This window comes from Scyliorhinus torazame, chromosome 16, assembly GCF_047496885.1.
Source record: "Scyliorhinus torazame isolate Kashiwa2021f chromosome 16, sScyTor2.1, whole genome shotgun sequence".
Taxonomy (NCBI): Eukaryota; Metazoa; Chordata; class Chondrichthyes; order Carcharhiniformes; family Scyliorhinidae; genus Scyliorhinus; species Scyliorhinus torazame.
In genome coordinates, this window is record NC_092722.1 from 58257880 (window position 1) to 58274555 (window position 16676).

General features: G+C 56.2%; 1 protein-coding gene across 5 annotated transcripts in view; it reads right to left on the bottom strand.

Annotated features, from left to right (window-relative positions):
• The window catches only part of ece1 (endothelin converting enzyme 1), a 560453-nt gene that overhangs the window by 121436 nt on the left and 422341 nt on the right, over positions 1 to 16676 (bottom strand). For all 5 annotated transcript variants that reach the window (XM_072478544.1, XM_072478542.1, XM_072478545.1 and 2 more), the window contains 2 exons: positions 15422 to 15568; positions 14914 to 14979 (listed from right to left, as the gene is read on the bottom strand). In XM_072478544.1, the coding sequence (XP_072334645.1) occupies positions 14914 to 14979; positions 15422 to 15568 (213 nt within the window). The remainder of the gene's footprint in view (positions 1 to 14913; positions 14980 to 15421; positions 15569 to 16676) is intronic.

The window sequence follows — 16676 nt, forward strand, 5'->3', positions numbered from 1 at the left end:
CTGAGTTTGCACCTTCTCCCTGTGTCTGCGTGGGTTTCCTCCGGGCTCCGGTTCCCTCTCACAGTCCAAAGATGAGGTTAGGTGGATTGGCCATGTTAAATTTCCTCTTGGTGTCCAACGGTTAGGTGGGGCTATGGGGATGGGGCGGGTGGTGGGCCTACTTAGCTTGCTCTTTCAGAGGGTCGGTGCAGACTCGATGGGCCGAACGGCTTCCTTCTGCACTGGAGGGAGTCTATGATTCCATGAAGGAGGCAGAATAGGATTCTAACAGCTGAAATCCTTGTCAGAATGCATAAGCAGGTCTAATTGTTAACACCATGACTACTTTATCTGTATAAGCCATGGGCCAACTCTCAAAAGAAAAATTTGAGTAAAAATAATGTTCTGGATTGCACCTGGCTGTGTGGTATATAAACCCATCATTCTCTAACTTTCATCAACAAAGTGGGTTTGGACTCTGAAACTGGGGTGCTTTCCAATGACGTGCCGGCCAAATGTTTTGACTTTGTGGAACCAATCCTGGTGCTTCCACAACACACACAGACAGACTCTCGACGGTTGTGGCAAGGACTAAACAACATAACGGGCTACAAAGCAAAGCCGAACAGTATCTCTGGCAGCAGCGCACCCCTCCCCGATGAACTCAATGCATTCTATGCTCGGTTGGAGCAGGTAACCAACAATCCGCTGTCGAGTGCCCCAGCAGCCCATAATTCACCCATACCCACCATCACAGCTTCCGAAGTCAGATTGGCTTTCCTGAAAGTGAACCCTCGGAAGGCGACGGGCCCGGACGGAATCCCTGGTCGTGCACTCAGAGCCTGCGCGGACCAGCTGGCAGAGGTGTTCGCGGACATCTTTAACCTGTCCCTACTCCACTCCAAGGTCCCCACCTGCTTCAAGAAGACCAACATCATACCGGTACCAAAGAAGAACCAGGCAACGTGCCTCAATGACTACCGACCAGTGGCCCTGACTCCAGTCGTAATGAAGTGCTTCGAGAGGTTGATCATGAAGCGCATCACCTCCATACTCCCAGCACGCCTTGATCCACTGCAATTCGCATAGCGCTGCAACCGGTCCACATCAGACACAATTTCCCTGGCCCTACACTCATCCCTAGAGCATCTCGAAAACAAGGACTCCTACATCAGACTCCTATTTGTTGACTACAGCTCCGCCTTCAACACCATAATCCCAGCCAAGCTCATATCAAAGCTCCAAAACCTAGGACTTGGCTCCCCACTCTGCAACTGGATCCTCGATTTTCTGACCAACAGACCACAATCAGTAAGAATGAACAACAACACCTCCTCCACAATAGTCCTCAACACCGGCGCCCCGCAAGGCTGCGTACTTAGCCCCCTACTCTAATCCCTGTACACACACGACTGCGTGGCAAAACTTGGTTCCAACTCCATCTACAAGTTTGCTGACGATATGACCATAGTGGGCCGGATCTCGAATAACGATGAGTCCGAATACAGGAGGGAGATAGAGAACCTAGTGGAGTGGTGTAGCGACAACAATCTCTCCTTCAATGCCAGCAAAACTAAAGAGCTGGTAATTGACTTCAGGAAGCAAAGTCTGTACACACCCCTGTCAGCATCAACGGGACCGAGGTGGAGATGGTTAGCAGTTTCAAATTCCTAGGGGTGCACATCTCCAAAAATCTGTCCTGGTTCACCCACGTCAACGCTACCACCAAGAAAGCACAACAGCGCCTATGCTTCCTCAGGAAACTAAGGAAATTTGGCATGTCCACATTAACCCTTACCAACTTTTACAGATGCACCATAGAAAGCATCCTATCGGGCTGCATCACAGCCGGGTATGGCAACTGCTCGGCCCAGGACCGCAAGAAACTTCAGAGAGTCGTGAACACCGCCCAGTCCATCACACGAACCTGCCTCCCATCCATTGACTCCATCTACACCTCCCGCTGCCTGGGGAAAGCGGGCAGCATAATCAAAGATCCCTCCCACCCGGCTTACTCACTCTTCCAACTTCTTCCATCGGGCTGGAGATACAGAAGTCTGAGAACATGCACGAACAGACTCAAAAACAGCTTCTTCCCCACTGTCACCAGACTCCTAAATGACCCTCTTATGGACTGACCTCATTAACACTACACCCTGTATGCTTCATCCGATGCCAGTGCTTATATGCTGTGTTGCCTTATTATGTATTTTCTTTTATTCACTTTTCTTCTCATGTACTTAATGATCTGTTGAGCTGCTCGCAGAAAAATACTTTTCACTGTACCTTGGTACACGTGACAATAAACAATCCATCCATCCAACCATCCACTGTGCATCACACGAGGAACTGCTTCTTATCCAAACTGTACCTCACTGCCAGACCTTCCATAACAGCGGGAGCTGAGTGCAGTGAGGGGGAGGGGAGCTGGAGCCGAGTGCAGTGAGGGGGGAGGGGAGCTGGAGCTGAGTGCAGTGAGGGGGAGGGGAGCTGAGTGCAGTGAGGGGAGGGGAGCTGGAGCTGAGTGCAGTGAGGGGGAGGGGAGCTGAGTGCAGTGAGGGGGAGGGGAGCTGGAGCTGAGTGCAGTGAGGGGGAGGGGAGCTGGAGCTGAGTGCAGTGAGGGGGAGGGAGCTGGAGCTGAGTGCAGTGAGGGGGAGGGGAGCTGGAGCTGAGTGCAGTGAGGGGGAGGGAGCTGGAGCTGAGTGCAGTGAGGGGGAGGGGAGCTGGAGCTGAGTGCAGTGAGGGGGAGGGGAGCTGGAGCTGAGTGCAGTGAGGGGGAGGGGAGCTGGAGCTGAGTGCAGTGAGGGGGAGGGGAGTTGGAGCTGAGTGCAGTGAGGGGGAGGGAGCTGGAGCTGAGTGCAGTGAGGGGGAGGGGAGCTGAGTGCAGTGAGGGGAGGGGAGCTGGAGCTGAGTGCAGTGAGGGGGGGAGCTGGAGCTGAGTGCAGCGAGGGGGAGGGGAGCTGAGTGCAGCGAGGGGGAGGGGAGCTGAGTGCAGTGAGGGGGAGGGGAGCTGAGTGCAGCGAGGGGGAGGGGAGCTGAGTGCAGCGAGGGGGAGGGGAGCTGAGTGCAGCGAGGGGGAGGGGAGCTGAGTGCAGCGAGGGGAGGGGAGCTGAGTGCAGCGAGGGGGAGGGGAGCTGAGTGCAGCGAGGGGGAGGGGAGCTGAGTGCAGCGAGGGGGAGGGGAGCTGAGTGCAGCGAGGGGGAGGGGAGCTGAGTGCAGCGAGGGGAGGGGAGCTGAGTGCAGCGAGGGGGAGGAGCTGAGTGCAGCGAGGGGGAGGGGAGCTGGAGCTGAGTGCAGTGAGGGGGAGGGGAGCTGGAGCTGAGTGCAGTGAGGGGGAGGGGAGCTGGAGCTGAGTGCAGTGAGGGGGAGGGTAGCTGAGTGCAGTGAGGGGGAGGGTAGCTGAGTGCAGTGAGGGGGAGGGGATCTGGAGCCCAGTGGAGTGAGGGGGAGGGGAGCTGGAGCGGAGTGCAGTGAGGGGGAGGGGAGTTGGAGCTGAGTGCAGCGAGGGGGAGGGGATCTGGAGCTGAGTGCAGTGAGGGGGAGGGGAGTTGGAGCTGAGTGCAGTGAGGGGGAGGGGAGCTGGAGCTGAGTGCAGTGAGGGGGAGCTGGAGCTGAGTGTAGTGAGGGGGAGGGGAGCTAGAGCTGAGTGCAGTGAGAGGAGGGGAGCTGGAGCTGAGTGCAGTGAGGGGAGGGGAGCTGGAGCTGAGTGCAGTGAGGGGGAGGGGAGCTGGAGCTGAGTGCAGTGAGGGGAGGGGAGCTGGAGCTGAGTGCAGTGAGGGAGAGGGGAGCTGGAGCTGAGTGCAGTGAGGGGGAGGGGAGCTGAGTGCAGTGAGGGGGAGGGGAGCTGAGTGCAGTGAGGGGGAGGGGAGCTGGAGCTGAGTGCAGTGAGGGGGAGGGGAGCTGGAGCTGAGTGCAGTGAGGGGGAGGGAGCTGGAGCTGAGTGCAGTGAGGGGGAGGGGAGCTGAGTGCAGTGAGGGGGAGTGCAGTGAGGGGGAGGGGAGCTGGAGCTGAGTGCAGTGAGGGGGAGGGGAGCTGGAGCTGAGTGCAGTGAGGGGGAGGGAGCTGGAGCTGAGTGCAGTGAGGGGAGGGGAGCTGAGTGCAGTGAGGGGAGCTGGAGCTGAGTGCAGTGAGGGGAGGGGAGCTGGAGCTGAGTGCAGTGAGGGGGAGGGGAGCTGAGTGTAGTGAGGGGGAGGGGAGCTGAGTGCAGTGAGGTGGAGGGGAGCTGAGTGCAGTGAGGGGGAGGGGAGCTGAGTGCAGTGAGGGGGAGGGGAGCTGAGTGCAGTGAGGGGGAGGGGAGCTGTGTGCAGTGAGGGGGAGGGGAGCTGAGTGCAGTGAGGGGGAGGGGAGCTGGAACTGAGTGCAGTGAGGGGGAGGGGAGCTGAGTGCAGTGAGGGGGAGGGGAGCTGGAGCTGAGTGCAGTGAGGGGGAGGGGAGCTGGAGCTGAGTGCAGTGAGGGGGAGGGGAGCTGGAGCTGAGTGCAGTGAGGGGGAGGGGAGCTGAGTGTAGTGAGGGGGAGGGGAGCTGGAGCTGAGTGCAGTGAGGGGGAGGGAGCTGTAGCTGAGTGCAGTGAGGGGGAGGGGAGCTGAGTGCAGTGAGGGGGAGGGGAGCTGAGTGCAGTGAGGGGGAGGGGAGCTGGAGCTGAGTGCAGTGCGGGGGAGGGGAGCTGAGTGCAGTGAGGGGGAGGGGAGCTGAGTGCAGTGAGGGGGAGGGGAGCTGGAGCTGAGTGCAGTGAGGGGAGGGGAGCTGAGTGCAGTGAGGGGGAGGGGAGCTGGAGCTGAGTGCAGTGAGGGGGAGGGGAGCTGGAGCTGAGTGCAGTGAGGGGGAGGGGAGCTGGAGCTGAGTGCAGTGAGGGGGAGGGGAGCTGAGTGCAGTGAGGGGGAGGGGAGCTGGAGCTGAGTGCAGTGCGGGGGAGGGGAGCTGAGTGTAGTGAGGGGGAGGGGAGCTGGAGCTGAGTGCAGTGAGGGGGAGGGGAGCTGGAGCTGAGAGCAGTGAGGGGGAGCTGAGTGCAGTGAGGGGGAGGGGAGCTGGAGCTGAGTGCAGTGAGTGGGAGGGGAGCTGGAGCTGAGTGCAGTGAGGGGGAGGGGAGCTGGAGCTGAGTGCAGTGAGGGGGAGGGGAGCTGGAGCTGAGTGCAGTTAGGGGAGGGGAGCTGGAGCTGAGTGCAGTTAGGGGAGGGGAGCTGGAGCTGAGTGCAGTGAGGGGGAGGGGAGCTGAGTGCAGTGAGGGGGAGGGGAGCTGGAACTGAGTGCAGTGAGGGGGTGGGAGCTGGAGCTGAGTGCAGTGAGGGGGAGGGGAGTTGGAGCTGAGTGCAGTGAGGGAGAGGGGAGCTGGAGCTGAGTGCAGTGAGGGGGAGGGAGCTGGAGCTGAGTGCAGTGAGGGGGAGGGGAGCTGAGTGCAGTGAGGGGGAGGGGAGCTGGAGCTGAGTGCAGTGAGGGGGAGGGGAGCTGAGTGCAGTGAGGGGGAGGGGAGCTGAGTGCAGTGAGGGGGAGGGGAGCTGGAACTGAGTGCAGTGAGGGGGTGGGAGCTGGAGCTGAGTGCAGTGAGGGGGAGGGGAGCTGGAGCTGAGTGCAGTGAGGGGGAGGGGAGCTGGAGCTGAGTGCAGTGAGGGGAGGGGAGCTGGAGCTGAGTGCAGTGAGGGGGAGGGAGCTGGAGCTGAGTGCAGTGAGGGGGAGGGGAGCTGAGTGCAGTGAGGGGGAGGGGAGCTGAGTGCAGTGAGGGGAGGGGAGTTGAGTGCAGTGAGGGGGGAGGGGAGCTGGAGCAGAGTGCAGTGAGGGGGAGGGAGCTGGAGCTGAGTGCAGTGAGGGGGGGAGCTGAGTGCAGTGAGGGGGGGAGCTGGAGCTGAGTGCAGTGAGGGGAGCTGAGTGCAGTGAGGGGAGCTGGAGCTGAGTGCAGTGAGTGGAGGGGAGCTGGAGCTGAGTGCAGTGAGGGGAGGGGAGCTGAGTGCAGTGAGGGGGAGGGGAGCTGAGTGTAGTGAGGGGGAGGGGAGCTGAGTGCAGTGAGGGGGAGGGGAGCTGAGTGCAGTGAGGGGGAGGGGAGCTGAGTGCAGTGAGGGGGAGCGGAGCTGAGTGCAGTGAGGGGGAGGGGAGCTGAGTGCAGCGAGGGGGAGGGGAGCTGAGTGCAGTGAGGGGGAGGGGAGCTGAGTGCAGTGAGGGGGAGGGGAGCTGGAGCTGAGTGCAGTGAGGGGGAGGGGAGCTGGAGCTGAGTGCAGTGAGGGGGAGGGGAGCTGAGTGCAGTGAGGGGGAGGGGAGCTGGAGCTGAGTGCAGTGAGGGGGAGGGGAGCTGGAGCTGAGTGCAGTGAGGGGGAGGGGAGCTGGAGCTGAGTGCAGTGAGGGGGAGGGGAGCTGGAGCTGAGTGCAGTGAGGGGGAGGGGAGCTGGAGCTGAGAGCAGTGAGGGGGAGGGGAGCTGGAGCTGAGTGCAGTGAGGTGGAGGGGAGCTGGAGCTGAGTGCAGTGAGGGGGAGGGGAGCTGGAGCTGAGTGCAGTGAGGGGAGCTGGAGCTGAGTGCAGTGAGGGGGAGGGGAGCTGAGTGCAGTGAGGGAGAGGGAGCTGGAGCTGAGTGCAGTGAGGGGGAGGGGAGCTGGAGCGGAGTGCAGTGAGGGGGAGGGGAGCTGGAGCTGAGTGCTGTGAGGGGGAGGGGAGCTGAGTGCAGTGAGGGGGAGGGGAGCTGGAGCTGAGTGCAGTGAGGGGGAGGGGATCTGGAGCTGAGTGCAGTGAGGGGGAGGGGAGCTGGAGCTGAGTGCAGTGAGGGGGAGGGGAGCGGAGTGCAGTGAGGGGGAGGGGAGCTGAGTGCAGTGAGGGGGAGGGGAGCTGAGTGCAGTGAGGGGAGCTGGAGCTGAGTGCAGTGAGGGGGAGGGGAGCTGGAGCTGAGTGCAGTGAGGGGGAGGGGAGCTGAGTGCAGTGAGGGGGAGGGGAGCTGGAGCTGAGTGCAGTGAGGGGGAGGGGATCTGGAGCTGAGTGCAGTGAGGGGGAGGGGAGCTGGAGCTGAGTGCAGTGAGGGGGAGGGGAGCGGAGTGCAGGGAGGGAGCTGGAGCTGAGTGCAGTGAGGGGGAGGGGAGCTGAGTGCAGTGAGGGGGAGGGGAGCTGAGTGCAGTGAGGGGGAGGGGAGCTGAGTGCAGTGAGGGGGAGGGGAGCTGAGTGCAGTGAGGGGGAGGGGAGCTGAGTGCAGTGAGGGGGAGGGGAGCTGAGTGCAGTGAGGGGGAGGGGAGCTGGAGCTGAGTGCAGTGAGGGGGAGGGGAGCTGAGTGCAGTGAGGGGGAGGGGAGCTGAGTGCAGTGAGGGGGAGGGGAGCTGAGTGCAGTGAGGGGGAGGGGAGCTGGAGCTGAGTGCAGTGAGGGGGAGGGGAGCTGGAGCTGAGTGCAGTGAGGGGGGGAGCTGAGTGCAGGGAAGGGGAGGGGAGCTGAGTGCAGGGAAGGGGAGGGGAGCTGAGTGCAGGGAAGGGGAGGGGAGCTGGAGCTGAGTGCAGGGAGGGGGAGGGGAGCTGAGTGCAGGGAGGGGGAGGGGGAGGGGAGCTGAGTGCAGGGAGGGGGAGGGGGAGGGGAGCTGAGTGCAGGGAGGGGGAGGGGGAGGGGAGCTGAGTGCAGGGAGGGGGAGGGGAGCTGAGTGCAGGGAGGGGGAGGGGGAGGGGAGCTGAGTGCAGGGAGGGGGAGGGGGAGGGGAGCTGAGTGCAGGGAGGGGGAGGGGAGCTGAGTGCAGGGAGGGGGAGGGGAGCTGAGTGCAGGGAGGGGGAGGGGAGCTGAGTGCAGCGAGGGGGAGGGGAGCTGAGTGCAGTGAGGGGAGCGGGAGCTGAGTGCAGTGAGGGGGAGGGGAGCTGGAGCTGAGTGCAGTGAGGGGGAGGGGAGCTGGAGCTGAGTGCAGTGAGGGGGAGGGGAGCTGGAGCTGAGTGCAGTGAGGGGGAGGGGAGCTGGAGCTGAGTGCAGTGAGGGGGAGGGGAGCTGGAGCTGAGTGCAGTGAGGGGGAGGGGAGCTGAGTGCAGGGAGGGGAGCTGAGTGCAGTGACGGGGAGAGGAGCTGAGTGCAGTGAGGGGGGAGCTGAGTGCAGTGAGGGGGAGGGGAGCTGAGTGCAGTGAGGGGGAGGGGAGCTGAGTGCAGTGCCGGGGAGGGTAGCTGAGTGCAGTGAGGGGGGGAGCTGAGTGCAGGGAGGGGAGCTGGAGCTGAGTGCAGTGAGGGGAGCTGAGTGCAGGGAAGGGGAGGGGAGCTGAGTGCAGTGAGGGGGGGAGCTGGAGCTGAGTGCAGTGAGGGGGAGGGGAGCTGAGTGCAGTGAGGGGGAGGGGAGCTGAGTGCAGGGGAGGGGAGCTGAGTGCAGGGAAGGGGAGGGGAGCTGAGTGCAGGGAAGGGGAGGGGAGCTGAGTGCAGGGAGGGGAGCTGGAGCTGAGTGCAGTGAGGGGGAGGGGATCTGAGTGCAGGGAAGGGGAGGGGAGCTGAGTGCAGGGAGGGGAGCTGGAACTGAGTGTAGTGAGTGGGAGGGAGCTGGAGCTGAGTGCAGTGAGGGGGAGGGGAGCTGGAGCTGAGTGCAGTGAGGGGGAGAGGAGCTGGAGCTGAGTGCAGTGAGGGGGAGGGGAGCTGAGTGCAGTGAGGGGGAGGGGAGCTGAGTGCAGTGAGGGGGAGGGGAGCTGAGTGCAGGGGAGGGGAGCTAAGTGCAGGGAAGGGGAGGGGAGCTGAGTGCAGGGAAGGGGAGGGGAGCTGAGTGCAGGGAGGGGAGCTGGAGCTGAGTGCAGTGAGGGGGAGGGGATCTGAGTGCAGGGAAGGGGAGGGGAGCTGAGTGCAGGGAGGGGAGCTGGAACTGAGTGTAGTGAGTGGGAGGGAGCTGGAGCTGAGTGCAGTGAGGGGGAGGGGAGCTGGAGCTGAGTGCAGTGAGGGGGAGGGGAGCTGGAGCTGAGTGCAGTGAGGGGGAGGGGAGCTGAGTGCAGTGAGGGGGAGGGGAGCTGAGTGCAGTGAGGGGAGGGGAGCTGAGTGCAGTGAGAGGGAGGGGAGCTGAGTGCAGGGAAGGGGAGGGGAGCTGAGTGCAGGGAAGGGGAGGGGAGCTGAGTGCATTGAGGGGGAGGGGAGCTGAGTGCAGTGAGGGGGAGGGGAGCTGAGTGCAGTGAGGGGGAGGGGAGCTGAGTGCAGTGAGAGGGAGGGGAGCTGAGTGCAGTGAGGGGGAGGGGAGCTGGAGCTGAGTGCAGTGAGTGGGAGGGAGCTGGAGCTGAGTGCAGGGAAGGGGAGGGGAGCTGAGTGCAGTGAGGGGGAGGGGAGCTGAGTGCAGGGAAGGGGAGGGGAGGGGAGCTGGAGCTGAGTGCAGTGAGGGGTGGGGGGAGAGTGGTGATTTGAGAGAGACGGCCAGGGTTCCTCACTTCTGGCAGCAATCCAAAACAATGTACTGGACATGAGCTACAACCAGCGCCTCTTCACCCTCTACCTTGTTCCTCTTTCTGGGCTGCTGGGGGGGCTGGGTGTCTGATTGCGTATGAACTGCCATCATCAAATGCTGTTTTAAAAGGTGCTACCCACCACCTAGTTACCATCTGCAAAGAATACCAGACGGAGAGAAAATCTAGGGCTGTTGAGCACAGAGGTGGAAAACTATTGTCCCTTATTTTGCAAACAGGAAGATCTGCTGCAACGAAAGAATGTGGACATCTGCGACAACTTTCACATCCTCAGCAAACCGACAGGCATCAAAGAATCGATGAGGGATTGTTGGGAAAGAATCTAGGTAGGATCTAGATGGGCTGCACCTTCCCACGGCTCAGTCTGTGGCACTCTCTCCACCGAGTCAGGAGGTGGTGAGCACAGGCCACACTTCACAGACTTGAGCACACAAGCCAGACAGATACCTCAGTGCACGACCAAGGGAGTGCTACACTGTTGGCGGTGCTGTCTTATGAACAAGGCATTGGGCTGGACTCTCCAAATTTGAGGCAATGTCCGGAGCATGTGTCTAGTCTTCCGATGAAAAAGTCGGCGGTGCCCACGCACCGATGCTCCGCCCGGTGGAGGGCGAGCAGCCACGCCACGTAAAACTCCCGGCGTTCCCGACAGAAACAGCCGGAGAATTGGCGGGTCAGTGGCCGCGCATGGCGACGATCTGCAGCGGCCGCGCCGTACGATATGGCGCGGCCGTGCACGGACCCAGCCTGCCAGATAGTGCCTCTATGTAACCTCCCTCGCCACCTCTGGACCACCCCCTACCAGACTCCAGCCCCCCCGCCAAAGTCCCCCGGCCAACGGAGCGCACCCCCCCCCCCCCACAGTCGGTCCGCAGCCACCACACCAGGTTGACGAAAACTCAGACCACAAGTGGTCCACGCCATCGGGAGGTCGGCCCATCGGGGGCGGAGCACATTGGGGTAGGGTCTTCAGGTGACGTCCTGAGGCCGTCCCAGTGGCGTGCGGCGTACTCAGCAATGATGCCGTTTTGGAGGGGGCGGAGCATACGAAAACAGGCGCCGCCCCCGATTTTGGCGTCAAAAGGGATTCTCCGCGCCCGATTTCAGCGTCGGCAAGATGGGAATCCCGCCCATTAAATTGAAACTCCGCCTGCCCTCTCATTTGGATATTCAAGATTCCATGCCTTTATTTTAAACAGAATGGAAGTTCTCCCTGGAGTCCTGGTGAAAATTTGAAATAATGTTCGTGCACAAGTGCCAGCCAATGACTATCTCCAGCAAGAGGGAATCTAACCAACTCCTTCAATGGCAGCACTATCGCTGAATCCCACCCTCCTCCCCCACCTGGGGTTACCATTGATCAGAAACTGAACTGGACCAGCCACATAAATATTGTGGCGACAAGGACAGATCAGAGACTGGGACTTCTGCAGTGAGTAACTCGCCTCCTTACGCCCCAAAGCCGGTTCACCAGCTACGAGGCACAAGTTAGGAGTGTGTTGGAATACTCTCCGCTTGCCTTGCTCACTATCGCTTGTTCAAAATCGTGGAACATCCTCTAGAAAATCCATAGAAAATATTTTATTGAACCATTTTTAATTTTCACAGTTTAATACATTAACATTTCTTAAACAACCCCGCGGGCCAACACACGCAAAACACCTAAACGAACAAAAAACAGAAAATAACGTCCCCTACTATCCCCGCCCTATTCCTTAATTACCCGTTTGCCAAGTTCCCTGTCCTTATCTAACATTGCCATGCCCCCTGCTTTCCTACTCCCCCCACCCCCCCTCCCCTTGCTGCTGACGTTCAATTTTCCTTGAAAAAAAATCGATGAACGGCTGCCATCTCCGGATGAACCCCCGAGTTGAAACTCTCAAGGCGAACTTGATTTTTTCCAGCCTGAGAAACCCTGCCATATCGCTGACCCACACTCCTGCCTTCGGGGGCTCCGAGTCCCTCCATCCCAGCAAAATCCATCTCCGGGCCACCAGGGAGGGGCAGACCAGGACATCGGCCTCCCTCCCCACCTTGGCCCCCGATGGCGGGTGTATCTACACCACAGGGTCTGCAGTAGTTCAAGGCAGCAGCTCACCACCACCTTCTCATGGGCAATTAACGGTGCCCAATAAATGCTGGCCTAGCCAGCAACAGCCACATTCCATAAAAACAAATATTTAAGAAAAAAATCTACTGTACAGTGACAACGTGTGTACCATTGACAAGATGGCAAAAACTCACCAAGGCTCCTTCAACAGCACTTTCCAAACCCTGGTCTCTACCATCTAGAAGGACAAGGGTAACAGATGCCCGGGGACACCACCATCTACAAGTTCCTCACCAAGCCACATACCATCCTGACATGGAAATATATCCCCATTCCTCTACTGTCACTGGGTCAAAATCCTGGAACTCCCTCCCTAACAGCACTGTGGGTGTACTTACAACACATGAACTGTAGTGGGTTCAAGAAGGCAGCTCACCACCATCTTCTGAAGGGCAATTAGGGATGGACAATAAGGATGAGAGGCCATTTATTTGATTACTATTTTGGGATCTTGCTGTGTACAAATTGGCAGCCATGTTGCCGACATTACAAGAGGATGTCTTTGGCTACAAAGTGATTTGCGATATTCTGAAGTTGAGCGAGATGGTCTGGAAACGGAGGATTTGTGATCATAACCAGTGAGGGCCAAATGCTGACAAATGGCGACCTGATGATGTCAGCAGCAGCACAAGGAGAATAACCGAATTGGATTCTCCCAAACATAGTAGGCCCCCCTCTGCCCGACGTCTGTCTCACTCCTCCTCGGGCTCTGAAGCACATAAAACCCATTTGTAAAACAGACACATCTACTCATGCAGGGAAATGAAACTTATGCCTACAGACAGAAAAATGATTTAAGGAACTCTATTCCTTTTTGAACCATTATTTTGTACACTCCCACCATCACAACGCCAGTGAGAGTTTTCCTTAAGGAATTCCAGTCAGTGCACAGACCATGACCCCACATCACTCCCAAAGTCTCCCTGTCATTAACTGGATGGAACAATAACTTGGGCTACCTTGCAGTGATGTGGACTAATGCGGAGAGGTTAACTCCCCCATTGTAAGAACAATCGCAAATGCTGGAAATTTCAGATAATAAAAACCAGGCTGGTTACTATCCGGTTAGCGAGGTCACTCCACATTGCTTGCATTTGTTATGGGCCAGGGTTTAGAGAACCCCAAAGAGTATCATGGAGTTCACATGACCCACAACTTTTAATAGATTGTGGTATGGGGAGCACACGGCCCACTCTACAGGTGTGGTACAGCAGAAATGGAAAAGTATTTTTCAAAGCAAAACAATGTTTATTCTATGAACTCAAGTTAACCTTTTTAAAACATACAGTGAACATCTTAGCAACTATTAATTCAAATACAACCCCCAAAGACTACAACACTAAGTAATCCTTTAAACTTTCCTTTTAACATCCATGAGACTTAAAACACCTTTTACCAGAAGCACATCAGGTTAAAGTCACTACTGTTATTAGTTTTAAATCACCAGGATCGATTTACAGTCTTTAGATTACAGAGAGAGATTCATGCACCTTCTGGCTGTGACTGCAGCTATCCAGCTCTGAAAACGAAACTAAAACACACCCTGCAGCAAACAGCCTAAAACAAAAGTAAAATGTTGACAGACAGCCCAGCTCCCCCCACTCTCTGACATCACTGCACTAATAAACACCCATTTCTTAAAGGCACTCTCACTACAGATATTTATATACATACCCATTTATAAACATCCATTTCTTAAAGGTACTCTCACATGACACTTACGATACCTCTTTTCAGAAACTGCTTTGTATTCCAACATTTAATGCTCTCCTGCTTTTCAGGGATTTTGATGCACTCCTTCAAAAGGTTTGGTTCTCTCTCCTTGTTGCTCATCGTGGCTAAATGGTGCCATGAGATCACCGTGAAGAGAGAGCCCCTAAAACCAACTGAGCTGCTAAGGAGATCGAACCTGCGTGGTTGGTATTATTAGGCAGCCCACTCTGACCATCTGAGATGACCTGCTCTACTCGAGGTTGGATCAGAAGTCCTCATATCACCGATGGATGGACCGTGTTTGAGTACATTAGAACAGTCAGCTAAACTTCAAACTGTCACCAGATTTTATGTTTGGATGTCCTTTATATCTCTCTCGTCTGCAATGCGTTGACATTCAATCCAAGTCACAGTGGGGGCACTTGTCAACAGTCATACAAAAAGCTGTATACGATTAGGTGGTGTGACGCCTGGGAGGTATTGGGAAATTGGATCAAAGATGTGGTGGGCAGTTTAGTGGTAAACAGCCTGATGGTAAAACTGCTAGCACTGGGTAAGAGGTGTAACGCCCACACATGTCTGAGTTACACTGACCCATTCAGTCTTAAATTTGTTATTAGGAATAAACAGGATACCCCTGTTCAGCCGGGTTAATTAACTCAAGATCTACTGTCCTCTGGGAGACTCTGGTCTGACCAGCCATTAGCCCATCAGAGCCTGATGGCTTCTTTTGTCTGTAAATTAGAGATTAGCCCTGCTATTTTGTGTAGTAGGTAATGGATAATCAAATGTCCTGATAGCGATGATGAGTTCAGGTCTGGACATGCCTGGACAGACCATCTTTGAGGGGCTGGCAGAGCTTAGAGAGATAAAAGAATCCTGTTCAAACAGGTGAGGGCAGAAGGATTTGGAAGGTGATCGGGAGAGGTCATGAAAAACTGCCACAGAGACAGGCATTCGGACAAGGTCTGAAAGCGTTCCACTGCCAGCAGGAATATGTTTTGTAAACGCAAGTATCAGTTTTGCCTGTCTAAGTGGAGTTGTGGTTCTGGTCCAGTATCTTAGCCACTGTTAGGATCTGGCCTGGCTTCTGTTGCAGTGTAAGTACGAGATTACACAAGGGCTCCATGTTCATATACTATTCCAACCAACATAGGCTTCGATCTGGCCCTCAGAAATATACCCAACCCTCAATACATTGACTGTCAATGTATCAGGTGCTCTGTTAAACTGTCCATGAAGAATCCGGAGGTTGAATAAACTGCCCATGTTAATCTCAAGGTGGATTGGGATATTATAATTGTCTTAATCATCTCTGGGTAATGGAAAGGGAGAGCAGGGACTAAACCGACCAAGTTTCCCGTTTGTGATCACCGTCCATTGAGCATTTGCTGGAAAATGCTTTTATGCAGAAGATTGATGAGTGACGAATCAAACGTGACCCACACAGTCAAACAGCTAACGGAACTCATCTGTGTGCTGGGGTGAGGGATTAGAGAATTATCACAAGTGTGTGTGGCATGTTAGCAAGGGGGTCCCAAGGCAGTGTGGTGAAGGGGGCAGGGTTGCAGGAATGAGAGGGAAGAACAATGAGGAATTTTTTAAAAAGAGGATGGCCCTTTTTACAAGGTAACCGGGGCAGCTTGAAGCCTCACGGATCAGTCTGTGCTCATAGCTAAGTCCTTGGCACAGGCCCAAAGTGTCGAATTTACAAAGGATTTTAAAATGTCACCCTCCTAGGCTCCACCTACCTTTTCATTGGTTGTTGTGTTGAGGTAATAATCTCTTGATGGCAACCCCAGCCCTGATTGGTCCACCTGTAGAGAAAGAAACAGGAAGTGAGAACACTAAAAGGGGGAATGAGGTTCTGGGAACATTCATTTTCCAAACCTTATGACTGCACTGCTGCCACCTCACCCCTCCCTTTCCAGAATGCAGCAGACCTTCCAGAAAATGGCTATGGACAACGGACATCCAGGCACATTGATGGACGACCATGACATTCAAGCAAGACCAGCTGAGCCCTGGTGACAATGGCTCACAATCGGTCAACTCTTCTCAGAGCCCCTCGAGCTGATTAATGGCCAGGTTTCCCTGTGCCATCAGAGTCCACTTTACTTGGTCCTGCACCCAGCTTCTTAGTGACATTCTCTCTCCCTTCCTCGTTTCATCACCGCCCATCCCAGGTTTACGCAATAGACCACAAGAGATTCTGCCTCTGGGTCACACAGGATTCCGGCTGTGTACCCAGCTACCTACCTGTATGACGTTGCTGTTGGAGTTTTTTGAATCTGTGCTGATGTAGATGGAGAGGAATGGCGAGGTCCGGTAATGGGCTGTAACAGACTGCAGCACTTCCTGGAAGTTCTCCTTATCCCATGGCTTTGTAATGTTCCAGCCTCCCAGCTGCAGAAAGAATGAGGAGGGATTGTTAAGTGAGAGGCTGCAATGTTGCAACTTCTTTTATGTGCAGTTATAACCCTTTATGGATCACAGAACGATACAGCACAGGAGGAGGCCATTTGGCCCACTGTATCTATGCTAGCTGGATGAAAAAGAATCCAATCAACCCTACTTCTTTGCTCTTTCCCTCCATATCATGGCAAATGTTTACTTTTCAAGCTTTAGTCCATTTCCTTTTGAAAATAATTATTGGTTCTGCTTCCACTACTCTCTCAGGCAAAGCACTCTGAATTGTTGCATAACCTGTTGAGTATAAAAATGTCTCCTTATCACCACCTACCTTTTCCCCCCAATTATTCAAACTCGTTTCCTCTGGGTATCCACCCTCCTGCTGGTGAGAACAGGTTCTTCCTATCTACTCTATCCAATTCCCTCTGATCGCCCATTTTCTAATGCAATTATCATCCCTTAACCCTAAAGGCACAGGCAAGTTTCAATGCACCAACCCAGTGGCCATTATTCCTGTTTAATCCTGGGCAGCGAGTGTTAGGAGGCTATTCAGCTCTGGGGAATTGCATGAAATCCTGAACCTATCATCTCCCCACATCCCAGATATGAGTATTTTCCATCAGGGATCCTTAGATTGGATGTCAGGAATGGGAACACGTACTTCCTTATCCCGGGGTCACCATGGCCAAATGCAAAGTCTCCAAGTTCCTCCAGCCAAGTCCTACAGGTCAGGAATCATACCTGGGATCATCTTTCCCTGCAACTCTCAATAGGGCACTGCACTTCCCAACTCACCCACTGATTACACCCAAGTTAAACTTCAAGGGTTGCTCTTCCATCTTGAAGGCACTACCCAAATGGAAGATCTTGTTTCATAATCAAAGTAATAAATTGACCGTGACCATCTGATTTGACTCACATTACCTGCAACTGGATGACTTCCGGTCCTCCATGAAATGGTGATCCAGCAAATGCCTCAATTTTAAAATTCTCAACTGTGCGGTCCTCCATGCCACCTTTCCTCCCACTCCCTACAAAATCCTCTAGCCCCAGAACCTTCGGTGAACACTGCGCTCCTCCAACTCTGGTCTCTGTTCCATCC